At 50.6% G+C, this 25,177-nt stretch overlaps 10 protein-coding genes across 10 annotated transcripts; 4 read left to right on the forward strand and 6 right to left on the reverse strand.

Annotated features, from left to right (window-relative positions):
• Window positions 1-41: 41 nt before the first annotated feature.
• Window positions 42-342, reverse strand: AKAW2_40560A (YqaE/Pmp3 family membrane protein; the record flags this gene model as incomplete). The annotated part of the gene is made up of 2 exons (XM_041688902.1): window positions 42-201; window positions 287-342. 2 exons carry the CDS (start codon window positions 340-342, stop codon window positions 42-44), a joined length of 216 nt encoding a protein of 71 aa, XP_041542640.1.
• Window positions 343-1,195: 853 nt separating this feature from the next.
• Window positions 1,196-2,683, reverse strand: AKAW2_40561A (protein kinase PKP2; the record flags this gene model as incomplete). The annotated part of the gene is made up of 4 exons (XM_041688903.1): window positions 1,196-1,987; window positions 2,045-2,327; window positions 2,385-2,504; window positions 2,556-2,683. 4 exons carry the CDS (start codon window positions 2,681-2,683, stop codon window positions 1,196-1,198), a joined length of 1,323 nt encoding a protein of 440 aa, XP_041542641.1.
• Window positions 2,684-4,275: 1,592 nt separating this feature from the next.
• On the forward strand, window positions 4,276-8,227 carry AKAW2_40562S (ubiquitin-specific protease UBP15; the record flags this gene model as incomplete). The annotated part of the gene is made up of 10 exons (XM_041688904.1): window positions 4,276-4,284; window positions 4,398-4,518; window positions 4,699-4,843; window positions 4,903-5,060; window positions 5,113-5,302; window positions 5,353-5,461; window positions 5,514-6,462; window positions 6,515-7,647; window positions 7,705-8,019; window positions 8,072-8,227. The coding sequence occupies 10 exons, from the start codon at window positions 4,276-4,278 to the stop codon at window positions 8,225-8,227; spliced, it is 3,285 nt and encodes a 1,094-aa protein (XP_041542642.1).
• An 831-nt stretch (window positions 8,228-9,058) lies between these two features.
• AKAW2_40563S (emp24/gp25L/p24 family protein) lies at window positions 9,059-9,986 on the forward strand (the record flags this gene model as incomplete). Its single annotated transcript, XM_041688905.1, has 4 exons — window positions 9,059-9,211; window positions 9,279-9,467; window positions 9,591-9,870; window positions 9,976-9,986. 4 exons carry the CDS (start codon window positions 9,059-9,061, stop codon window positions 9,984-9,986), a joined length of 633 nt encoding a protein of 210 aa, XP_041542643.1.
• A 3,552-nt stretch (window positions 9,987-13,538) lies between these two features.
• On the forward strand, window positions 13,539-13,898 carry AKAW2_40564S (uncharacterized protein; the record flags this gene model as incomplete). Its single annotated transcript, XM_041688906.1, has 1 exon — window positions 13,539-13,898. The coding sequence occupies one exon, from the start codon at window positions 13,539-13,541 to the stop codon at window positions 13,896-13,898; it is 360 nt and encodes a 119-aa protein (XP_041542644.1).
• A 1,123-nt stretch (window positions 13,899-15,021) lies between these two features.
• AKAW2_40565S (uncharacterized protein) lies at window positions 15,022-15,823 on the forward strand (the record flags this gene model as incomplete). The annotated part of the gene is made up of 3 exons (XM_041688907.1): window positions 15,022-15,370; window positions 15,482-15,555; window positions 15,638-15,823. The coding sequence occupies 3 exons, from the start codon at window positions 15,022-15,024 to the stop codon at window positions 15,821-15,823; spliced, it is 609 nt and encodes a 202-aa protein (XP_041542645.1).
• A 245-nt stretch (window positions 15,824-16,068) lies between these two features.
• AKAW2_40566A (RNA polymerase II-binding domain-containing protein) lies at window positions 16,069-17,881 on the reverse strand (the record flags this gene model as incomplete). The annotated part of the gene is made up of 2 exons (XM_041688908.1): window positions 16,069-17,652; window positions 17,732-17,881. The coding sequence occupies 2 exons, from the start codon at window positions 17,879-17,881 to the stop codon at window positions 16,069-16,071; spliced, it is 1,734 nt and encodes a 577-aa protein (XP_041542646.1).
• Window positions 17,882-18,436: 555 nt separating this feature from the next.
• On the reverse strand, window positions 18,437-20,528 carry AKAW2_40567A (uncharacterized protein; the record flags this gene model as incomplete). Its single annotated transcript, XM_041688909.1, has 5 exons — window positions 18,437-18,865; window positions 18,927-19,066; window positions 19,120-19,188; window positions 19,241-20,263; window positions 20,324-20,528. The coding sequence occupies 5 exons, from the start codon at window positions 20,526-20,528 to the stop codon at window positions 18,437-18,439; spliced, it is 1,866 nt and encodes a 621-aa protein (XP_041542647.1).
• Window positions 20,529-22,884: 2,356 nt separating this feature from the next.
• Window positions 22,885-23,249, reverse strand: AKAW2_40568A (uncharacterized protein; the record flags this gene model as incomplete). The annotated part of the gene is made up of 2 exons (XM_041688910.1): window positions 22,885-23,158; window positions 23,215-23,249. The coding sequence occupies 2 exons, from the start codon at window positions 23,247-23,249 to the stop codon at window positions 22,885-22,887; spliced, it is 309 nt and encodes a 102-aa protein (XP_041542648.1).
• Window positions 23,250-23,502: 253 nt separating this feature from the next.
• On the reverse strand, window positions 23,503-24,273 carry AKAW2_40569A (uncharacterized protein; the record flags this gene model as incomplete). The annotated part of the gene is made up of 3 exons (XM_041688911.1): window positions 23,503-23,679; window positions 23,733-24,078; window positions 24,131-24,273. 3 exons carry the CDS (start codon window positions 24,271-24,273, stop codon window positions 23,503-23,505), a joined length of 666 nt encoding a protein of 221 aa, XP_041542649.1.
• Between the last annotated feature and the right edge of the window lie 904 nt (window positions 24,274-25,177).

A 25,177-nucleotide genomic window follows, 5' to 3' on the forward strand; every position in this document is an offset into this window, starting at 1 on the left:
AGCCATGTTCACATGCAGCTTGGATCATTCAAAACCCACCATCAAGGGATCGTGCCATACGTCGTGTGATGATTCCCCCCGCGCTGAATCCGTTCGGAATAGACTCCCGGCGCGCGACGTGGTGCTTCTCCTGACCCTGCGTTGCGATTGGCGTAGTATACGTATTCGAGGTAGAATGCGTGGATATGGCCGGGGAGGTAACTGCACAATGTGAACTCGCTCAGAAACCATCTACTTTTAGGAACCACGGCAAGGACAAGAAGGAGTATGATGAGAAGTGACTAACCCCAGGATCGTCAAGAGTATATTGATAAGCAGATCAACACTGCAACCCGAGATCATAAACACACCGAGAGGAGGTACTAGACGAGCAGAAGAATTAGCTTCAAATTCAGATGCAAAGAGAAAATTTTTTTTTTTTTTTTGAGAAAGTAAGTAGAGGGCTGCATACTGAACAAGGTAATAAGAATCAAGCAGAGCATGGAGCATGTTCCCGCCATCATTGTTGATTTAAACGGTAATGTTGATAACGGCAATATAGTAGTAGTAGTACTGATTAGGACCGTGCGGCAGACTTGACACGCTTGGTCGAGTCCAGATAGGTACCCAGGAAGCTGAGGGATAAAATCACCACCAGCAGGATGTAAATGTAGATGGGGACGTTGTCGTCTTTGTTGGAATTGAGACGCTTCATGGTATATGAATCAAGAATGTGACAGAGGATCGGATCAGTCACAAGGTTTCACAGGTGTTTCTAGATCGACGTCACCGGGACGGGAAGGTGGTAATGGAGGATCAAAATGGCTTCCCAAGTGTTGATCAGCCTTGTGAGCCAGCGCCACGGGTAGCAAGTCACAAGTCACAAGTCAAGTCGAGTATGAGAGAACAACACAGCAGCCGAGTTGAGCGATCAATCCCTTGCCAGGCCACCAACTGAACAAGGCAGAAATGTTTTTTAGTTTGGCCTGGAATTGGCCGGATCCCATTCCGGCTGACGTCATCCCGCAAGCTGCCGCAAATGGGCCGCGCTTGCCTGTTTGGGCTTAAGGCCGAGCTACGGAAAACCTGGGGTAAGTGGGGAGTTCAACTAGTAGAGAGTAGATGTGAAAGGCAGGTGTCATTGTTGCGGTTGGTGTTCGTTTAACGTGTATATTTGCAAGGTATATACGATTTAGCCTCTCCGTACTTCGAGCTTCTATACTGCATCAATCGACGCACGTGTCGTCACCTGTTCGTTCTTGTTGCCGAGTTTCGAGATCTGCAGGAACGCATCCACTCCGTAACCTTCGAGGCTGTGGAGCTCCAAGCTGCCCGCCCAGTACTCGGCATACACTCGGCTCATGGGCAGACCGATCCCCAGACGCAGATTGGGAGGCCGCGAGGTCAGCGAGTCCAGCGAGCTCTCGCGGAACGTGTCCCGATCCGCATCCTTTCTTTCTGTCGGCACGCACAGCTCCTGCATGGTGGCAGCCATGGCGGGAACCTGTCCCAAATTTTGGAGATGTGATGTGCTGTAAGGGCCCTTGTTGAAAGACCACAGGTACGGCAGGACCTTACGCGGTATGCCGCCACCCTGATCCGATACCCGCAAGATCACATGCTGCGGGGCCTCGCATATGAGAACCTCGATAGGCGGTGGTTTCTCCGTAGAGTCCCGGTATCGTTCACTCACAGCTTGGATCGAATTGCGGAGTAGCTCACCGATGATATATTCCAAATGACTTAGCATGTAAGGGAAGGTGGCCTCAAGGTGACCCTGCACCGAGATTTCCGGGATCTTATCCGATCCACCGTTCTGCCGCAACATATCCTGCGCCAGCTTCCCGCACCGTTCAGCAACCTCTTTCGCGTTGCATCTGAGAAATACCTCCCCGACGAAGTCGGCATTTAGATCTGTGCGATCTTGGGAGCCAGGGAAGTGCCATGGGGAGTTAAAGGTTTCCGTTAAAGCAAGATGTTGCTCGGCGATAACGCGGCGTGAAATTCTCTGTTAGGTCCAATGTATTAGTTGAGAAACATACCATCCAACCAGACAAGGTCTTACCGCTCGGAGAAGTGTGTTCATGAAGCTGTCCAGCACATCTGACGGGACGAGCTCGCGGCACTCCAGAACACCCGTTGCGAGTTTGGGAATCACAACGAGGTGTTCTCGGAGCGTTTTACGTAGGATGTCGCAGAATTTGTCATTGTCATCCAAAGTCTTTATCTCTGGGATGGTCCGGAACCGCTCAAATGCCTTGTAGTAGAGCTCGTACACCATGGACAGGTGGGGATTGGCCACCACCACATACGGGAGTCGTTGTATATCTCGTAGGCGATGGGCGAGTCTAGTGAAAGATTGGAGTTAGTTAGATCATCAGCTGCTATGAAATCACCGAACTAACCTAGTTGGAAGCTCAGTTCGTACGTAGTTGGCCGAACTGATAAGCCGGGATTCCGTCAGGGTTCGTCCAAAGAAGGTCAGCTGTCGCAAACTGATAGGACGGATGTCACGCTCAACCCATCTGCAACCCGTTAGCAATGACGCCCGGCAAAATGTGTCAAGAATAGCCTACTCGTCCAATGCCGATACCGGTCTCCACGGCGGCGGACTGTGAGCTTGCTGAGTGGAATTAAATCGTAGTTTTGGAGTGCAGCATTGACGAAGAGCCCGCCAGCGACGAGCTGAATGACTCCACGCCATATTGCTGTGGTTTGGACTGAGTCAACGGCTTAAGCGCGGGTGTGGCATGGAGGGGACCGTATTACGCCAATGCAAGAACGGGCGCGCATCAAAAGAGCCACACGAGATCAAGTTCCGATAGAATGGTCCATACATGGCTCTGCAGAGGATCAATTTGGTCCACGACCGCTGAATTCACAGTGGCATGACATGGTTCCTGATGGCAAATGCGGCCGGTTTTCCAGACATCCGGGCGGTGAGAGCTTTAGGCATGTGACGTGCCGATGCTCACATGTTAACGGAGAACATTATAATATTCCCCCTTGAGAGTGTTCGGGTCAATCTTGTATAGCTGGAAATCTCCTCAATCCGAGGTCAGATCGGTACTGGGTAGAAGTTAGGGATAACAGTACAGGGATGCTGGTGTTGGTGCTGGTGCTGCCTAATTAAACGGTGATCTTCCATTCCACCCGATCGTGGACTAAGAGCGGATGGCGTTGGGGAGGAGGTCCAAGCCTAATGGAATATAAGGATAATTGGTAGGAAGAGCACCAAGTAAGAAAGAGTAAGCATGGATACTTAAGTGAACTACCAATAGCTATATGATACATTATTTCCCTCTCACTATTTATTTATATGATGCCGGATAAATTCTTTTTTCAAATCATCCTTTTTCGGTCACTCGGAACTGCAGCATCCTTATGTTGCGCTCGGATTTGGTCTAGTTTAGACAGTGGAGCGTCAAAAAAACTGCACGGGTGATATCACGCTTGGGTAGGTGGCTACTGGCTAGCTACTATCTACTACTGCTCTACAGTAGTCCCTAAATAGGTATCAGCCTTGCCTTACTTGGTCCTGCCTAGTAAATAAGATAACAGAATGCGGGCCAACGCCAGGCAACTGCCAGGAGAAGTTGACCTGGTAGCCGCCTAGAGTGAAGCTGCAGATGGCAAAACCGGTAACTGCCTTTTGTTAATATTTTCTTTTGTGCAGATCCTGTGTTCACAAAACTCATGACAGAAAGCATCCATTAAATGCCCATAATATATGGCAATGGAGTCAACCATCGTATGAGGGTAAATGGAAGTGACTAGTAGTATGGTCACTGTTAAAATATCCACCTTCCTCAAGTCAATAAGCCATATGACTTAACCCCAATCCATTGAGTAAACTACCATCAAAAGCAGCGAATAGAACAGTAACAGTAAGTAAAAAGGAAAAAGGAAAAAGGAAAAGGAAAGATGGTGGTGTTGGTGGTGGTGGTCTGTTAGGTGAAGTACCAGAAAACCTCTTAATAATAAGGGCTGCTGTGTCCCGCATGGCCGTTATTATTGGGTTATGGCAACTCCGCCACTAGCTTCATCCCAAACTCCTGCGGACTGGAATCAACTGCAGCCCAGATCCTCCTCTTCTCTTTCAATTCTCATTCTCGTCTTACGAGGTCCTGACCTCTCCACCTCCCCCTTCTATTCTCGCCCTATCCTATCCACCTCTCCGAAGGATTAACCCGTTCCGATTTAATACTCCTCCACCCCATCCAACCTGCAGCGTCCCGTCCGTGAGAAGAGTCTGTCGTTCAACTCCAGTGCGGGTACGCACTTTTTTCCTTCTACATGGACAACGTAAGTTCTCCCTCATATTGTGCTTCACTGAAAATCATTTCGCATTCACCTCCCCAAATATGCCTGTCCCCGCAAGCCACCGATCGCTGACATCGTGTTCCGGATCCCCATAGGTCCCAGACAGTGAGATGCTCGTCGACGAATATGAGCAGTATCACAATGACAGAACCGACGAAGTCGTCGTCTCTCGGTCCGGATCGGAGGAACCGGAGCCAGAGCCTCTTGCCGACGATCGTAAGATCCTTCTTCCCCCGTCTTCCTTTGCTCCCTTTGGCGTCTCTTGTGCCGTGGCGATGGTTGTGTGTTGGTGTCACGGAATCCCCGCGGTGGGGGTGAGCCGTTACAGGTCGCGGTGACGAGCGCTTTCTCCGTCAAGCTTGAGGACATGTCTGATCCCCCCGATTTTCATTACAGATGCAGCAATGATGGCCCGGATCCTCCCGAAAGACCCCGATTTGGAAACAGAAGATGAGACATATCACACATGGCATATTCAGGATTGGCGGAAACTCAAGAAGAAGGAACACGGCCCGGTCTTCCAGTGCGCCGGCTCTCCTTGGTGGGTGCACCCGTCCTGTCGCTTCGATCCGACGAGCTGGCTCTGACATCGATTCATAGGCGAGTCCTCTTCTTTCCTTACGGTAATCATGTCGAACACGCATCCTTTTACCTGGAGCATGCTTGGGAAAACGAACCTCCAGCAAACTGGTACGCTTGCGTTCAGTTCGCTCTGGTTTTGTCCAACGTAAACGACCCATCCATCTACATCTCTCACGGTGCGTATAGCCAGACTGGAAGCCGTGGCTATTTTCGCTGATCGGAATGCAGTCGCCACACATCGATTTAATGCGGACGAGGGTGACTGGGGATTTACCCGATTTTGTGAACTGCGCAGGCTCTTTAACGTGCCATGGGAGGGCCGCGGCGTCCCTCTGGTGCAGAACGACGAGGCCAAGATCACAGCATACGTGCGTGTCGTCAAGGATCCCACAGGAGTACTGTGGCACAGCTTCCAGAAGTATGTATCTGCTCCGACGTTTACTCAGACCTCTTGCTGATTGCTTCCAGCTACGACTCGAAGAAGGAAACAGGCATGGTTGGGCTGAAGAACCAGGGCGCAACCTGCTATCTGAATTCGCTTCTGCAATCTTTATACTTCACCAACAAATTCCGCAAGGTACGTGGCAGTATTCATCTGCTTCGGCGTGATCGTGCTAACACGCATCAAGGCCGTCTACGAAATTCCGACAGAGGCCGAGGCTTCGAGAGACAACAGTGCTTGGACTCTTCAGAGACTGTTCTATAACCTCCAAACCAGTGAGAATTCTGTCTCGACAACAGAACTCACAGCATCCTTCGGCTGGGAATCGCGACAAATCTTTGAGCAACAGGATGTCCAGGAGCTTTCTCGAAAGCTTATGGAGAGGATGGAGGAGAAGATGAAGGGCACGCCGGCAGAGAAGGCACTCCCGGAGATGTTCGTCGGAAAAACGAAAACCTATATCTCCTGCATCAATGTCGACTACGAATCGTCACGAGTGGAGGACTTCTGGGATATCCAACTCAACGTTCGAGGCAACAAGACTCTCGACGACAGTTTCAAGGACTACATCCAGGTGGAGACTCTTGAAGGCGAGAACAAGTACGATGCCGGACAGCCCTACGGTCTCCAGGACGCCAAGAAGGGTGTGATCTTTGAGAGCTTCCCACCCGTTTTGCACCTTCATCTCAAGCGATTCGAGTATGACATCCATCGTGACGCCATGATGAAGATCAACGACCGCCACGCCTTCCCCATGGAGTTCGACGCCACCCCCTACCTTTCTAACGATGCTGATAAGTCTGAACCCTGGATCTACGAGTTGCACGGTGTGCTGGTGCACAGCGGTGATCTTAATGCCGGCCATTACTACGCCTTTTTGAAACCTACCAAGGATGGACACTGGTACCGGTTCGACGACGATCGGGTGACCCGGGCGACGGACAAGGAGGTGCTCGAGGAGAACTACGGTGGTGAATATGAGCTGGCCAACGGCGCGGCTGGTGTCAGACAGCCTTACACCCGTGGGCTGTCGACAAAGCGCTCAATGAACGCTTACATGCTGGTATACATTCGGAAGTCGAGATTGGATGATGTTCTCTTGCCTATCACAAAGGAGCAAGTTCCTTCCCACATCGGTATGCTCGGCATCTTTATCAGCTCTAGAGATCTATACTAACCATGCCGCAGAAAACCGACTCGTGGAAGAACGTATCGAGTTGGCGCGCAGAAAGAAGGAGAGAGAAGAAGCCCACCTGTATATCAATGTTGGCGTATTGAGCGACGAGTCTTTCCAGGCCCATCACGGATTCGATCTCACAAGTGCAGACCTGCCAGCCACCGATCCCGCGGTACCGAAGCAATACAGAATCCTCCGGGCTAAGAAGGTCGGAGAATTTGCACAGCAGCTCGCAGAGGAGAAGGGTCTCGATCCTGAACAGGTCCGTTTCTGGGTCATGGTGAATCGACAGAACAAGACGACTCGGCCGGACCAAGTCATCAAGGATCAGGACATGACTGTGGAGGAAGCTTACAATCGCTATGGCACGAAAGGAAACCCGTTCAAGGTCTGGATGGAAGTGGGCCAGCCTTCCGCAGATGGATCGATCTCCTGGCCGGATAACAACTCGGTCCTCGTCTTTTTGAAACACTTCGATGCGCCCTCGCAAACAATCGCAGGTGTCGGTGCAGTCTATGTGCGCAAGACACAGAAGGTTGCTGACCTCGCCCCTATCATCCTCGAGAAGATGGGCTGGCCTGCTGGGACCGAGTTCATGCTGTTCGAAGAGATCAAACATAACATGATCGACGTGATGAAGCCGAAGCAGACCTTCCAGCAGTCCGAGATTCAGGATGGAGACATCATCACCTTCCAGAGAACGATCAAGGAGTCAGACCTACCGGCAACCGCCTTGTATACGGACGCAAGGCAATATTATGATTACCTGCTGAACAGGATAAACATCACTTTTGCTCCGATCAAGGCGGATGAAGGCGATGAGTTTACACTCACGTTGAGTCGTAAGATGACTTACGATCAGTTCTCGAAGAAGGTCGGCGAGCACCTGAACGTGGAATCGACTCATCTGCGCTTCGCGCCGGTCCTTGCAAGTACCGGCAAGCCGAAGGCGTTCATTAAGCGGAACTCTAACCAACCCAACCAAACCCTGTATCATATTCTCGGTGGGCAAGCAACAACCTACGGATACAGCATGCATCGCCAGGATGCCTTGTACTACGAGGTTCTGGAAACTAGCCTGAGTGACTTTGAGTCTAAGACCTGCCTGAAGGTTACATGGCTTCCTGAAGGCATCACCAAGGAGGTAAGTCTCGATTGATAACCACGCTTTTGCAAAGGATTGGAACTAAATATTGTTTAGCAACTGGTGGAGGTCTTGGTTCCTCGCGACGGTACCATCGCAGACCTTGTGGCCGGCCTTCAGAAGAAGGCAAACCTGGACGACGAGACGATCCGCGAGACCCGCGTCTACGAGACACACGGCGGCAAGATCTACCGCGAATTCCAGGCTGACTCGAAGATCGCTGGAATCAATGAATTCGTGTCGCTTTACGCCGAGAGGGTTCCCGAAGAAGAGGCCAACATGCAGGACGGCGAGCGGACGATAAATGCCTTCAACTTTGACCGCGAGGTCAACCGGCCGCATGGTGTGCCTTTCAAGTTTGTTATGAAGCCGGTACGTTACAATTTCGCCTGACTTCGGGTAACCGCCTTCTAACGTTTACTAGGGCGAGATTTTCAAGCAGACCAAGGAGCGACTGTCTAAGCGGACTGGCATCAAGGGCAAGCAATTTGAGAAGATCAAGTTTGCTGTGGTGTCTCGCAACATGTATTCCAACCCGCGCTATGTGGAAGATGGTGAGTGGCCCGACCCTGTTGTTTAGACGAACGCATTGTTTGGCTGACGCTATTCAGATGATATTCTCTCCGACATCATCGGTGATTCGGACGACCTGCTTGGTCTCGAGCATGTAAATAAGAACCGCAATTTTTGGAACCGGAGCGAATCGTTCTTCATCCGATAGATGGGAGTTTTGCTTGATGGTTATGGCTATGCACGTCTTTTTTTTTGCTGGGAGTCTATCTTACGATTGGCAGGGAACGCATACCATTATGAACATACGGAGGACATGTGTTGCCCAGGCGAATCAGCTTATGAAGAAAGAACTTCTAAAAACAACATACTTCATACATGATGAACAGATGCGATTATTTCGATGTGTTGTGGTTTTGGCTTGTCTGGTAGCTTAGAAGGGCAGGCCTAATGGTTCCGATATGATATGCTTTTAGTAGCTGGAATTGATGTATGAGCTAGCTTGGAACGATGCGAGCTTTATGAATGAACCGTATAAGTGCAAAATGGTCAGTCAAAACAGGGGACGCTGTGAGAGTAATATAGCCATTCTGACAGACGCCCGACGTATCTTGCATTTACTTGCTTCCTGCGCCAAAGTAGAAATTGGCAGTAGAACAAGCCATTAGTTGATAAATACAACAGGAAGCGGGTCCATCCCAATTAGGTCGAGGACAAACGGGAAGACAGCCTATTAGTGCAAACACAACAAACGGAGCGGGCCAAAGTCACAGCTGGCCAGAACTTCCAACTCCATCAATTAGTCTAGTTGCGTTGTCTTTGAATCCATTCACCTTTCCCCCCTGAAGCGTAGTCCTAAACTTGAGGTCGCAGCTCCTCTTGTTCCGCACCCCTGCTCGCAATGCGCTTCGCAGCCCTGGTTATCGGCCTCCTGGCCACCTTTGTTTCGTCTGTGGCTGCCACGGCCCTGACCTACCGCCTCGAGGCCAACGAGAAAGCGTGTTTCTACAACTATGTCGACCAGAGGAACGTGAAGCTCGCTTTCTACTTTGCTGTGAGTGCTCCTATTTATTCTCTCTTTCTCAATGTGAGAATTCCCGTTAACGCGGGGTTTCAAATAGGTCCAATCCGGCGGTTCCTTCGATATCGATTACTCCGTTGTCGGACCCGGCGAGAAGGTGGTCCTGGATGGCACCAAGGAAAGACAGGGTGATTTTGTGTTCACGGCCCAGAGCATTGGCGAGTACCGGTTCTGCTTCAACAATGACATGTCGACCTTTGCGGAGAAGATTGTCGATTTCGAGATCGCGGTATGTTTTGTTTGTTTTGGTTACCTATTATCATACCGGCGACCCAGTCACCCTCTGCGGTATATTACAAAGTAGTGTAAAAGGGGATTGAGACTGATTACGCACGTGTGTGCGTGTCTACAGGTCGAGAATGAGGAACGCGCACAACTGCCCTCCCGCCAGGGTGCTAGCCCCGAGCAGGCCTCCGCTCTCGAGGAGTCGATCTTCAAGCTGTCCGCTCAGCTCTCCACCATCACCCGCAACCAAAAGTACTTCCGCACGAGAGAGAACCGCAACTTCAGCACCGTTCGTAGTACGGAGCGTCGGATTTTCAACTTTAGCGTGATTGAGGGCTTGATGATGGTTTCCATGGCCGCACTGCAGGTGTTCGTTGTGAGGTTCTTCTTCCAGGGTGCTAGGAAAGGTAAGTGTCGATTTCCTTTTACAATTGAGTTCCGAGTGTTTTTCGTGGGCTATGTGTTATTCCCCGTTTGGTAATGGGGCCGTTGGAGCTGATTAATGACTACAGGTTACGTGTGATGATGTGCGAGCATGATGAAAAATATTTCTTCTGTCCTTTGATTGTGGCGTCTGTTTGTATCTACCCGCTGTTGTAGGGATCTAGAGCTTTTTTTTTTTACTCCTGATAATGGAGCTGGTCAATCCGAACAAACATCTTGGTATCAACGTGAATTACTTATTGGGGATAGGGATAGTGGACTGATAACTGGGTTAAGCATGACGTTGGATGTCTCACTACGGCAACGTGGATTGTCTCTTTCTCTTCCGAGATATGGGCTTTCCGGGGAATGTCGATAGGGTGTGATGGAGGTACGTATTCGAGCTGATTCGGCCTAACGGGCCGCGAACATATGACATCGTCAGAGCGGAGAAGCAGGCCTAGCCTTCTCCCCCTAGCATGATCGGCCAACTGTCTCAGAAATGTCATGTCATGGAGACGGTCATGTTCAAACGAGCGCGGTCTGACCTGCGAGATGGACCTACGTGGCGTCACTAGAGGCGAGGACTTGATCAATGCGAGGCAGTCTGGTGGCCGTATCGTCATAATCTGACTCGGAAGCAGGACTGGACGTTTCCAGTGGTGCAGACAACATCATGGGTTCCACGATCCCTGGCGGTATGACGTGAAGAAGCGTCCCATAACCGAGGAGGCGCATATGCCTAGTCAACCGTTAAGCAGTGTGTTCAGGTTCAGGTTCTCAATATTCTGTCTGTTGGGGTCTAGTCCATGGGGATATTTCCCGCTCGCTCAAGAGCGCGAAAAAGCATGTCAAGGGAAGTCCGAAGACAATGTGATATCATGGGAGCGGTCAGAGACGATTGTTCCTCGCCAGTCGCAGTGATTCTAATCTCACCGTCTCATATTTCCGAATCCACGGGGCCAGTTACGCCTGCGCTTTTTCTTTCGTTGACGTGGGGGTGGGGAGACGTGGCATCCAATATCATGGGCGTATTCATTTATCCAAATCCGAGACAAAGGAGATAACAACCGCGCCGTGAGAACCGAGAAGGAATTCATCATTTGCTTCCAGGAACATTGTTCCGCGATGGGCCCACGGGAACGGATGTCACATTGAGTGATAATCCACCGCTCGCTCCTGTGATCTAGGCCCAGAAAGCGTTTCAAGTTTTATTTGATTATGATTATCGCTGATGGTCGTTGGTTGTGCAGTCCGCATACAGCGTGTTTTACTTTCCGCTTTCGCATTTTGCGTCGGAGTGCAGCAGCAGCTAACTTCCTTGCCGGGGATCGTTGCCTGGATTGGACACACAGGCACAGTAGTAGTACTTTCTGTCCGTGGCCCCTTTGAGCCGGGCTACTAGCTGCCCACAGTGCAGCGTCCCGAGGAGATCAAATGCGCTAGTCTAGGAAGTGCCCTTCAGGGCTGCCAACTTCTTACGCGAGCAGTTTGGTTGCGTTTTGATCCACCTGGGGGCCACCAACCGAACCTTCTGCTGATGAAGATTTTACATGTGGGTCGCTGTGGGATATCAACAAACAGCCGGAGAACAGCAGAAAGGGGAGGCTGGGTGTGTGTGTCCCTGACTGCGTGTCCTAGCAACGATCGTTAGCGCATGAGCTGCATGGGGCACCGAACAGATCGGATCCAATCCGGAAGGCGTCCCAGATTCTGCAGTATGCATTGCCTGCCGTGTGCAGTGGCCCGATACCGGATTATTAACTCTATGATATGACTAGGTTATGCGACATTTTGCTGGGAATCAATGCGATTTTGATATCGATTCGCCTAGGCTTTGTTGGAAAGAAGGGGATGGTTTCCAAAGAAGGTTAGCGATGCCGGAGGATACACCAAGCTCCCGGGTCAGAGGAAGAGGACAAGACTCCATGGATGAAGAAATGAGTGTCTGGAGGATCCATCATACCTCGTAAATGGATATTGTGTGTGGTAGGAGGTGAATATGAAGATGGAGCCAACGAGCAGATATGACTCGGTGGCGGCCTTATGCCTGACGTCATGCGCACCCCAGGCACCGCGCCATTCCCGATGCAGCCATGGCGCTAGCTTGATCCGAACTCCTCTAATCAGCCAATCATCGGTCTGCATTTGCAAGGATGAATTCATCGTCTCCATCACTTTCCCAGAGACTCTGTCTCCCCGTTCCAAACTGCGTCCCCAGTTCCAACTGGGCCCCCTGTTCGGCACTGCTCTACCTCTGCAGGGTTGTGTTTAGTTTAATCTTTATCGGTTGTCGGTTCCCTCCAGGGAGAATGGGTCTTGGGCCCGCCACAGCAACTGGATGAATTTCTCTGGCTGAGAATGGAGTAGTTTACAGCTGTGAAGATGAGACATCCTCATCCTCTCTTTCACAGTTACTGGCACCGGAGATGATCAGTAGCCATCCTCCACGCTAACCCTCCTCTTGCATACTCCTAGTCAACTAGCGTCCTTTCACTTTTAGGTTCATCCATGACACATCGCGTCCCCATAGTCTTCCTCCATCCCTCTCTCACATATTGTGCATGCAACTAGCTCTTGGGACAAACTCCCTTCCCCCCACCATGATGGCTGGCTCGCTGTCAACCATCATACCTCAATGTTGGATTCTTAGGCGGCCTACGGACTCATCCAGGCCTCAGCCAGTGCAAGTGCCGATCTGCAGGGACGTGCACTTCAGTAAGCGCAGACTGTCGATCTTTCGACGCCATAAATTCTCCAATGCACCAGTCGCATTCCATCGGTGACCTCATGCTGCTCCTCTAAATGATGGGACCGTGGACCATCCGGGGGTAACACCGGCCGAAGAGAGCCAGTGGAGGACGGTTATTTCCGATAATCCTTCCCTCCCTGAGGGAGGAGTTCTGGTCCGGGCCCCAGTCGCCGCCGCCGCCGCCGTCGCCGCACCGATGGAGTGGAGGGTGGAAGAAACTGAAGGTAAGAACGCCGGTGCAGACCCCATCGACCCTCTTCTGCATGAAGGATGCCACTGAGAGGAGCCCTGCGACGGCAAATGATGTCATGGCTGTCCTATGAGGGTCTTCGAGGCACAACAACACGGTGGACTCCTCTGCTCTCGGGCCATGGACAAGTCGAGCCTACTCCCTAGGGTCGACAGGTCGTCCAGCGGTTCTGTCATGGTCCGTTTTGTGATCTCATGTCGGTCTGGTCAGAGCATTTATCTTGCGGGTAGTCCCATCTTATATGTTGGTCCGATGTAAAGAGTTTCCCGATTGTTGTTGCTGCCCAAAGCTGTTGCGTACCAAATCTGTCCACCTGAAACCTCGTGCTAGTCTTCTTTTGGGGATCCCACACTGCTTCCGTGGTTATTCCTGAAACTATTATTGTCTTTGACCTTCAATAACTATTGATCTTACTTTTCCTTACTGTTCTGTGCCACTGATCTTGAGGTAAGCATGCGCAGTCTGTTGCCATATATGCATGGAAAGGGATATTCCTTATGCACTGGTCTCACCCTTATACGTGATGTCGACAGATCATCTGACTATGATGGTTCTTCCGTATCAACGATGGATGATGTTCTCTGAACCAGCTTTGCATTGTAGCTGTTTACGGCGGTTGGACATGACTGACCTCCTATCTAGACAACAAGATGGCCACTGCTATGCATGACGACGGATACCATTCGATGCCCCCTACTGGAGGTGAGGGCTGTCGCCCTCCCGGCGACTACCTTGAGACAGGTCGCGCTGCCGACCCCAACTCGTCCGTCGAGGACTACAGCCGAGTCATGCTCGAATACACCCAACGCCGCATGGCGGATTTTGCCGACCTCGATGACGGAAAGGGGTCCAGCCGAAGCAGCCGCAGCAGCCAAACCAGCGGCAACAGCGGCAACTCGACCAGCGGTATGCTTGCCCGTCAAGCTGCCGGCACGACTGGAGCGGCTCACGATAGCTCCGAATCTGCCAGACGCGCGTCCGGCGTGAACTCGGCCGACCTGTCCTTCTGAAGGGGCATCCGGGTGAGGAAGGGGTGGCTGTAATGGCTACTTCCCTCATCTGGCCTGGGGACGAGTTCACGAATTACGTTTTACGGTGGAGTCTGTGGGCAATCTGGGGAGGCACGTCGCCGAAGACAAGCTTGACGTGTTCTCCCGGCGTTATGATTGACAAGCGAGCGCGCTCTGATTTCGAAAGCGATGGCGAAGCGATTGATAGAAACGGGCGACGTCCGAGCTAAGGCTCCGTGAGACCCTACTGCATGTGTGTTTGATTTGTTTCTTTCTTTTCCAATACCTCGAATTGAACGACTTGAGTTGACAACGACTTGGTATTAAACACCAATTCTGACATCGGCTTGTGTTCGCTGAGAGGATTTTTTTAGGTTTGCCAGCCCTGGCTTGTTTCTGACCATTCGTCACTCACTCCCACTTTGTGCTGTTCATGTAGTGCAGAGAGCAGCGCATGAATATATGCGGCCATTGGCATAGTAGCTTTTCCTGTTTTCTTTTTCTTCTTCTTACTTGTTTCTGGTGTATTACTATCATCCTTTTATTTGAGGCTGGTCCTGGTGTTATCTACTAATGCACGGTTTCTCTGAATCATGACTCATATCCCTTGCGTACTTTGCTCCTGCAGTGAGTGTGTTGGGTAGATATAGCCATGCGAGAAGCAGTTGCATGAGAGCTGATTGTTGCAGCTGTGAGACTGTTGAAGTCTTCTACTCGGATACTTATCAGCCAGTCTGCAGCAAGAATTGTAGTGTAGACTGTAGACAGCTGAACGGAACAAACGTGAGTCGGCACCCGCATTCCATCAACCCTACACCATTCCAATACGTACCAGAGTCAACTTAGATTAAGTATCCCCTGGAATGTTGTTGTTCCAGCCTGCCAGGCAACGAGGGAGAAGACAGGAGGATATATCCTCCTCCCCTCCCCTTCCTTCCCATCCCTATCCTACCCTACCCTACCCTACTATCCCTGAACTCACTCACCACCTATATACATACACACATACACATCCCTCATCCTCCACTATACAACCACACAACACACACACATCTATCCCCCAAACCCGAGAACAAGTGAATTACTATACACAAAAGTCACAAAGAAGTCCCCATCAGCAAAAATGCACCTCCACCTCACCCTAACCACTCTAGCAACCATAACCATAACAATCCTAACCCCTCTAACAACCTGCGTTCCCCTCTCCCCCTCCTCCAGCACCTCCAGCAGCCCATCCGCTTCATCAACCCCGTCAGCCCTCGACACACCAGAAGGTCTCTCCGCCGCGATCGCCAAAATCATCGTCAACGAAACCCTAACGGACTCCAACAACTCCACCTGCCCCCCGTCTCAACGGTCAAAACAATGTTGTGAATCTATCAATGATATCGCGTCGCAGATTACCCAGCCTTTGGGCATGTTGATCCCTTGGATTGGGGGGATTGATGTTAGTTCGGTGTTGGGGTTGGATTGTATGTCCAATTTTCCCCCCCCCCTCTCTCTTACATTTCCGTTCTTTGGATTATGGGGTGGTGGTGTAAAGGTGTGTGTGAATTGGCTAATGGTGGTGATGGTGGGTATAGGTACTGGAATGCAAGACGATACGCCGAATGATCAGTGTAAACATCAGGTTATGTGTTGTGATGGGCAGCCGAATGTATGTTTATCCCTTCTATGTCCTTTTATGGGGGAAGAAGTATGGTTTGTGATACTAATATGTCAATGTCAATGTCCAACAGTCTGAAGGATCATCCCAGCCTGTTTCGTCGGCTTGTAAGCCGTATGACGATGCGATCAAGGATAAGAATGATGCCATTAATGATAGCAAGCAGAGGGAGAGTATGTTGGTCGCGCAGGCTTCTGCTTCTGCTTCTGCTTCTGCGAGTGCCTCGGCGTCTGCGTCTGCGTCTGCTGGTGCTAGCTAGTGCGAATGGTGATCAAGTCTCGAGGGAGAGTTATATGTTTGAAAGGGTAGGGTTTAGGGATTCTTATCTGTGATTGGTTCTGGTACAGTACATGGGTTACGTTACTATTAGGATGTGATATGTTATAAATTTGTATGTATGTAGGGTTTATCAATCGACTGTTATCTGTCGTTCATCAATGATTAATGGCATATGGCATAATGTGGTGTTATATCAGTCAGTGTAGTACAAGCAATCTTGTGATATCAGCGCCATCCTTGTCCTCTCCCCCCTCCACCATACCATCCTCCCCTTCCTGGATGACTTCCTGGATGAGGAGGAGGGAAATGATACGACCCCGGTGGCATCTGCTGCACATACTGACCCTGTCCATATGGCGGTGGGAAATGGGAACCTTGATGCGGAGCATGCGGCGGTGGTGGAGGTGCCGCCCCGAGGTTCATCGGAGGCGGCGGCGGGGGCGGCCAAGCACCCTGATAGTTCGGTGGCGGAGGCGGAGGCGGGGCCGGTCCTCCCGGCGGGAAAGCGAAATGCGGTGGTACGCCGCCGGCCGGGGGATACCCCATTTGCGGTGGAGGCGGTGGTGGTGCATGATATCCTACCGGAGCTGGAGGGGGCGGTGGTGCTGCATTGCCATATGCATTGTGTGGTGGGGGGTATTGAGGTTGTTGTTGTTGATGGTATTCAGGCGGAGGAGGGATGGATCGGGGAGCTGGCGGACGCGGAGAATAGGATTTGGATCGCTCCCGCGACTTGGATCGGGATGCACTGCGAGGTCGGTACGGAGACCGTGTTCGGGATCGGGAATCACGCCGGCGTGATCTGCGTTGCGGTGAACGAGTTCGTGATCGTGAACGCGAACTCCAGTCGCTGGCACTGTCGCTGTATCGTCGCCGCTTGACGGGGCTGCGACTACGGCTCCGGCTGCGACTCATGTCTCCCTTTGCCTGGCGCTTCTTCATCTGCTGGCAGAATGATCGTGACCATCCGTAGTATGTTTCTCCCTCGATTATTTCCCCATCGGCATCGCGAACGACCACCTGGCCGAGATCATCGATATCCACCACCTCGTCCTCTTCGTGCTCCGGCTCTCCCGTCCCATATATCCGATCCACGTCCTTCATGAACTTCTTCAGCGCCACGACAAGATTCTCGTCCGCCGGCCCAGCCAAGAACTGCAGTGGCTTAATTGTGTCCGGTCGCAGCGGCACCGTCGAATCCGGGATAATATGCGGAACGAGGTTTCCCGCAGGTAGATCGTAGTACGGCATAGACGGATCACCATGCGTAGCCGGCATGACGAACGGGACATCCTTGCCCGAGGGCATTGGTTTCGCACCAGCTCCCGCGAAATCCAAATTACTCTCCTCGACACTCAGCGACGTCTTGACCGGACCGGACACCGAAGCATTCTTGACCACCTCCCGTAGCTTATTCACATAATCACTCCCATAATAGCGATTCTCCTCCCAGATATCCAGCAACTCATCCAACCGACGATGATGTTTCGGGTTCTTCTCGCGATCATACGACGCCGCGTAGCCCAGCAGCTCGACCACATGCGGTTGCAGCGATCCGCTCAAAGTGCTGAACGCGGCGCTCGTATCCAGGTGGTATTTCGTATGGTGCAGCACATCATTCAGCAAATATAGGATATGGAGGCGTTTCCGCTTGCCAGATGTCGAGGTCGACCTTTTCCCACCACTCTCGGCCGGCGATGGTGTGGATGATGTTTCGAATGATCCAGACAACGCAGCTAGGTATTTGGCCCATCCGCCTACGCGGTTACCTGACGAGACGACGTATTCCAGGAGCCATTGTTTGCAGGTCTAGGGGGCGCGCAAGAGAGAAAATCATTTTAGTACTTCTGGTGTATTCGCCAGTGGTTAAGGACGCATCGGTTCAAACCTGGATGTTTGCCGGGGTGCAATGCGATAGCGCCCGGTCTAGGCTGGTGTGAAAGGCTGTGATTTCGTCGCGCGCGACAGACGTCGGGTCTGGACGTAGGAGTCCTGTGGAGAAGGAGGCCTTGGCAATGGCGAGCTGATGGGATGCCATTGCTGGGCGTGTTGTTGGGTTGGAGTGAGATTGTGAAGCAGAGGGAAGTGAGGCACCGATATGCGGGATCCTGAGGCGGAGATGGCGGAGCTCCGGGCTTTGCACGTGATCGTGGCCGCCCTACTAACTGACTTGCACTCTATACAGCTGCTGAACACGTAGCCTAGGACCATTATTGTGAATAGGATCAAGTGCTCTAGTAATATAGTTGATTATACTACATTATGGCCACATTGCTGAAATCGGCAGCGAAGTATGCAAATTGCCGGATGCTGGACCCAAATTATACTCAAGTCATGTACATCGTCGAGCTACAGATGGAAAGTCAAAATCCGAACATATGTAGGTAGTCTATATAAATAATTGCTGTGAAGCCGTTATAACTCTTTAACTAATCTCATTACACGAACGTATAAAGTCAACGTTACATCCAATCAAATAATCTATAATAAATAGTACAGTTTGTCTGCATGCGCACACACAGACAAGAAATGAAATCATAACATGAAGTAAACTGTCAGAGACAGCATCAGCTCATAACTTCCATGAAGCTGCTTAGATACGGCCATGCTGTCTGAAGCTGCGGCCGTGGTTGTGCACGCTGTGAGCAGACGAACTGGCAGCTGCGTGGGAACTCGTGGCCTTAGCCGAGGTGGTCTTAGGATACGACGTGATGGTAGACTTGCTGGTTTCCGAAGACTTGGTGGAGCTGGAGGTGTGCTTGTGGGTGGACGAGTGGCCGGTTGGAGTAGCAGACGCAGATGCGCTGTTAGGGTGAGACTTGGTCTTGGAAGCCGACTTGGAGGCCGACTTGGAGGACGACTTGGTGGACGACTTAGACTTAGACTTGGACTTGGACTTGGTAGATGTCTCATCGTCGGACGAGGATTCATCAGTCGACTTGGTTTTCGTGGAAGTGGCAGTCTTGGTCGAAGTGATACTGTCGAAGCCAATGCAGGTCGACGACATGGACTGGGTGAAGGACTGCGAAGGGGTCAGTCAGGTTCTATAAGCGCAGCTTGGCTCATGCCTAGGATTGACTTACCGCAAGAGTAGCATCCGCAATCGGGTTACCCTCGTCGCTCACTTTGGCCACCTCCGCGCCGAGCTCAATTCCAGCATAAGGCTCGACTTCGATCGCATAGTGGTAGTTCTTGGACGTGTCCGAGCAAGTGCCACTCGTGGCTACATGTTGTCAGCAGAGGCTACCATAGACCAGGTCTTTTCAGTTCACTCACAAGCTTCGGCAGTGAAGTCTACTGCCAGGAAGGGCTTGAGATAGATACCGGCTTCGTATCCCCATTTTTCTAGACAGGGTTAGTGTTGCAGCTCTAATATACTCATAATTCTTGTACGTACTACCGAGCGAAAGGACTAGCTCAAGGGAAGCCTTGACATAGGCCTCGAGAGTGGCATCGATTTCGGCATCAAGCTTAACGCCATCAGTCTTGATGGTTGGTGTCCAGTTTTTGTGGGTGACCTTCTCGTTCGCAATGTCGAGCACAGCCTCTGCATCGTTGTCGAGCGAAATCTTCATGGGGTAGGAGATGGACGCATCGCCATTAACGGGACCTGCACTGGCTCCGATGTCGAAAGCAAGCTGAACGTCCAAGGTGAAAACGTCCGGAATTTTGATTCCCTCAAGGGGTAATGAAGCGATTGTCGCTTCATCCGAGTAGGATTTGGTCAGGTTTCCGCTCAGTTCCAGGGCCGGGGTGATGTCTAGCTCGACATCTTTTGGTGTAATTGTAAGCTCAGCGGTCGAGACTTCCCACTGCACAGTCACGAAGCTACCAATCTCGTCCCAAAGATTGTCGCCCTTTGGCTTGACTTTGTACTTGAATTCAACGTCAAATTCACCACTGGTGCCGCATGATTTGCATTCAGCGCTGAGTGTGAGGTCATCTTTCGAGAGAATTTTGACTGATTTGTCGGACGCGGTTTTGTCGATACTGATCGAACCAGACTTGGTTCCTTCAGTTATGCCTCGCTTGGTGAGCTCGACTGCCATGTCACTTGGGGCCTTGCCGATGGTGATCTCATGGTTTCTAAGGACATCATCCCAGGTCGCCGATTTGCCGGCCAACCGTACTGTAGAGTTGTCTTGAAAGTTGGCAGCCGTAATGACGAAAGGAACACGTTGGGTGTTCCAGTTACATTGCTGGACGCCAGCCACCATAAGAAATGTGTTGTTGGCGGCCTTGTTCACCCAAGTCCACGAGTTCTTTGCATAGGTGAACGCATCTGAGTCTGAGAAGCCCAAGGTAATACTCGAGTTGGTGCACTGAATGTTCTCCAGCATATCGCTGAAAGACTCCATGGGGAGAATGCTTTCGTCCACAAGAGTCAGATTACCCAAGGTGGACCCGCCACTGGTAGAGGCTATTTCAATGATGTTAACTTTTTCGTTGTATAGTCAAGCGCCAATAGTTGTACACTTACCACCCCAGTAAAACGAGTGACTGGTTCGCAGATCAATGCTAGAATAGTCCTGAGTTTGAACTTCAGCCCCAGCCGCCGCCACCTTGACCTGCGTGTTCGTTGTTGTAGAAGGGTTGAATGCGGTCAGTTCTAAAGCCAGACCTTGTTGGATGAGGAAGGAAGCCAAGAGACCGGTGGCCACTCCATTGTGGAGAGGGTTAACCATCTTGAACTAGATCTTTGGTCGTATTGGTCGTATGAAGTGAAATGAAGGTATAGGATTGAAGCAATCTAAAGAATGACTGTCTTTGCAGAAGACAAAAAGAGTGACTGTCCCAAGATGGGAAACGAAGAGAGTGACGATAATGAAATGAAAGAGTTCTTGTGATCTGCTCCAGCTTAGGAGATGTATCTCATCCTTTTAAGTCGGATGGATCATTGGCCCCCAACCAACAGTTCCCGTGTGCCATTAGCAACACTAGGTCAGAGCCCGGCCAAGGCTCTGACACTGCCCACTCAGGACATGACAAGCCGTCCGCAATAGGTAGGTTCCTGGAGTAGCTCCTGAGGCTACATCCTTCATGGGGGGCGGAGTCGACCCAAGACCAACCGAGAGAAAAGATTTCGTGTTCTAGAGTGAGATTGGGGGCGATTCGGAGGATGATCCCCGTATGAAGTCGTAGCGGGACAACGCCCAAGCAGTTGAACGGGATGTCTTCCAAAGAGTATACCGTGGATGTCTGCTTCATATTTTAAACGCTTGAGATAAACAAGATACTGTGACGCTCCATTCAGATCCTGTAAATGGCATTCCATGGACTCGTTAGCTCCCACGGGAGCCGCAGGCGATACGTACAAGGCACGAAAGAACCATGTACAATTGCCCAGTTCTAGACAAGGCACTGTTTCAAAGCACTGTCAGCGAATGAAGCCTCGAGGACAACGGAGAAACCAACACGACCCTGCAGTTTGAATGGGGCATGAGGAGGGCGATGGTAGATTTCGCCCCCACGGCCATTGCCCACTATTTTCGGGTACCTCAATCCATCTTCCTTCGGTCGTTGTACTGAAATAGCCAGGCCATGCATGGTTCTCCTGAAAGTGAAACACCGTGCAGGGTAAATTTTAAGTTGTTATGAGAAACATGCTCCCTGCGGTGCTTTGATAGGGGGCTGAAATCCACTATTGGTGTCACCTTGCGGCTGACAATTAGAGGCTGACAACCACATGGACCTGCCTAGCCAGCACTGTGCCTCCTGAGCCCACAGAGCCTTGGTAGTGTCATGGTTTCACAGGGAAAAGCCTTGATTGAGCATAGGTGATGTGAAGATTCAGCAAGCATCAGCTCACTGGAACCTTTGTTGATTTTGCATCCGCTCATGAGCATGCAAAAGCAGTAGGCGTAGTCACCTGCCGATTGAGGTTTAGCACTCAATACCAGGCAGTGTTGCAAATGAGGATGAGCATTGCACTATGCCTAGTTCAATGCATGGAATCGAAGCAGAGCTCATCTCCTGGGGGCTGGAAGAGCCAAGAGGAACCAGTGTTTGAGCACATGGGGCCAAAAGCTGGGGTAGATGAAAGATACTCGAGCAAATTCAGCCGCAACGCCTAGATCGGAGCTCATGCCGAATGGCTAAATTATGGCATAGCTTGCAGCCGGTGAGAATAGGGTCTCTCTCCACTTGTGGTGCCTGAGACTATTACACTGCCCTAGGATTAACATTCGCTGCACGTACTCGGTACAAAAGTGAGGTTATCAGGTGCTCCGCCACGCCGGTCTCGCCAGACCGATTCGGGAAATCGTTTAGAATCCTTCTCCGCAAGGTTAGCCTATTCTGAACATCGAGGATCGCATCAAGAATAGTAAAGGATGTGTGAGAACCCTTTTGCGCCCAGCACCTACTTCTTTTATGATCCTCCATCGTTCCTTTCAACGTGTAAATAAAACGCTGTGATATAGAGGTTGATAATGTATCGCCCTGTCTGAATGAAGTGTCGCTAGTCTGCTCCTAAGGGTGCTTCTGTCATTCAGCAGACGGCTAAGGGACACTAGTCACTATATAGTTAGGACTCTGAGCCACAAGCCCCTGGCAAGGCTTTGTCACTTGCGGTAGAAAGACTCTGGTACCAGAAATTGCCCCACGCTATATAGAATACTGGATTCTACGAAGTCCCAGCGGGGCATGATCTCCCTGATTTTTAGCGCATTCAATATGTTATTCCTGATTGGGGCCGGGGGTGGACATCTACCCCTCTGGAGATTTACAGAGTGGGAATGGTTTTGCGCCTCATGCAGTAAGGTCATTTCCAACAATTGCACGACCTTGGGCTTGTTATACCATGTTGTATTGTAATTGGCGAAGGATTGTAATCATCAGTAGCACGGGCTCGTTCACACCGGCGTGGAGACTGATCCCAGCTCCTTCAGCCTCACAGGCCACTTGTGGTGTTTTGGGAATTTGGAACCTATATTCGCGCTGGATCTTGAAGATTCACGAACCCTAACACACCATCATTTCTCTCTAGCAAGATTCTAGAAACATCGTGTGAGAAATCAGCATTGAAGCAACTTACGGGTGCTAGTGTCGATGGTTCTCAGCTTCATCCATCCACCGCAAGATACTCTCGAAGCTGAGCTCGCGATCCTTAGGTTCTTCAACTAGATCATCAAGCTCACTTCCAGCAAATGGATCGATAATCCATTGATGTTGCTGGAGTCGACGAATCGTTTGAATGTCGCCCGTTCCATCATCAAGCCATATGCCATCATCGTAGCTTCTATGCCAATTGAACAGACGAGATGTTGCAACCGCTGACTGTTCATCAGCAGCATTTTGTTCGATGTAGGGGACGCTTGACGGTCAGTATATAGAGTCATAAAAATGTTCCCGGAACACACTCTCGCTTACTCATTACGATGCTCTGTGGAGGAGGGATGATACATCCTCTGAACCTGGGACTGATGAATATGGTGTTGTTTGGTTGCCGGGAGCCTCTTGCCAGAGTTTAAAACCCAGTATGTGGACCATGAGATAGGTCTGTGCATATGTCCAAGGTGTTGCCGGATCTCAAGACTGATATTGTCGACAGTTGTCTTGCCGAAGGGGGGTGCGGGTGACCATGGCACAGATGTGCCCGACCGGCAGTAAAATGAAGTTTGAAACTCGTTTGCCCGAGTGACGACCTTCTTCTCTATTTCACTTGAGCAATACCCCCTTTGGAGAAAGGATTGAGTGGTATCTGTCCAAAAGGCGGCCACAAGACATATAGGCGGTAGGGTATATAGACTCATACTCAGAAACGAGTCTACTTGTCCTCCACGAATAGCTGCGCCCCAGAAGTGACATAGAGACGGGTTCGTATATGTGATGGCTCTAAGGAGCTGTTGGTTATCCATCTTGTCCGCCGTTGAGAGGGCTTTACTCACACCCAAAGATGCAGCTCCCATGAAATTACAGGGAATAGATGGGTCAAAAAAGGCACTGCATATTAACGGGTCCAAGGCGTCTTGCGTGGAGCTCAAAGTGAGAAATTTATCAATTGGCTGGTAAAGCTCATAAAATACCGCGTGTTTTGCCCTTGATGGGGAGGCAGCAGAAGCAGTTGGGGCTGCTACAGCAGGAGCGAGGATAGGCGAAGGTGTGTTCCGTGACGTCAATAATAAAACAGACGCAAGGCCTGTGACTAACTCCATTTCCAGGCCTTTTGATATGCAAAAATCCACAAGAATATCAAAGGCCAGTGACGAATCCGGTGTGACTGGCACCCAATTGCTTCATACGCCAATTAGTCCATAACAATCATTATCAGCTGAAGCATATTTACCAGTTTTTCTTAGCCCCCTCACTCGTCAACATCCATGGAGAACAGAATTTTGCTGTTTCTTTCTTCACTAGTGCTCGCCAGCAGCCTTGCGTGACAAGATACCAGAAAGAGTCCTCGATCTGCATACCATTCTCATGGAGCATGTGGCTGTTCCAACCTGCTCGCTGGAAAATTTCTGACCAGCGGCAGGAGACAATGTAGGACCAAGCTAAGACGATATTTGTGAAATATCCAGAGCGAAAGGCCTTGGTGTGTATGGGAAGTACGGGCTGCAATTGCGTCTCAGCCTTCAGCTTGTAGACGGCAGGCTTTGGAGATCCGAGGCATTGAAGATAGTCAATCAGTTTGTAAGGTTGATCACAGTCTGGATTGTCTGTTGAGCGTATCTGTAGAGAGGATCTAAGCATGAGAAATGTTCTCCGTCTCCCTGTAATATGGACATCTTCTGGGAGGCCGGATAGAAACGGGGGGACATGTTTGAGAAGGCTTAAGAAGGCATCTAAGTAGAACGGGAAAGAGGGTGTGTGATTCAAAGGCATTGAGGTCGCTTGGCTCCATTCATCGAACTTGGACTGACAGCAATGATGGAACTCTGCTGTTGATGGACAGACTCCGTCACCGGGAGACCAAGTCACACCAACCTCACTGTCGCTTTCATCGCTATAGTCAGATCGGTACTTATTCTGAGACCTCATGCAATCTTCTTTCTCAATGGCAGCAGTGATGGATGGGCCACCTTCCATAGTGAAGGTCAACTTTTAAGTCACCTATGCCATATAGGTACATGTAGTAGTCTAGACCATAACTAGTAGCTATTGCCATGGCACAGGCGGTGAGGGTGACAGTGAATGGTAAAAGAAACCCCTGTCAAACCCCTGCTGAAGGGATGCACTATGTCAGCAATCAAAGCATTTCTCTCATAGTTCACCCATTTTCGAATCAATATTCTCTATCAGATTTGTTAGAGTTGATGGTTCTGCAAAGATGTGCGATGTTCATGGCCGAATAACCATCATCTCACTTATAATCAATATTGGAGTCACATGA

This window comes from Aspergillus luchuensis, chromosome 4 (assembly GCF_016861625.1).
Source record: "Aspergillus luchuensis IFO 4308 DNA, chromosome 4, nearly complete sequence".
NCBI lineage: Eukaryota > Fungi > Ascomycota > Eurotiomycetes > Eurotiales > Aspergillaceae > Aspergillus > Aspergillus luchuensis.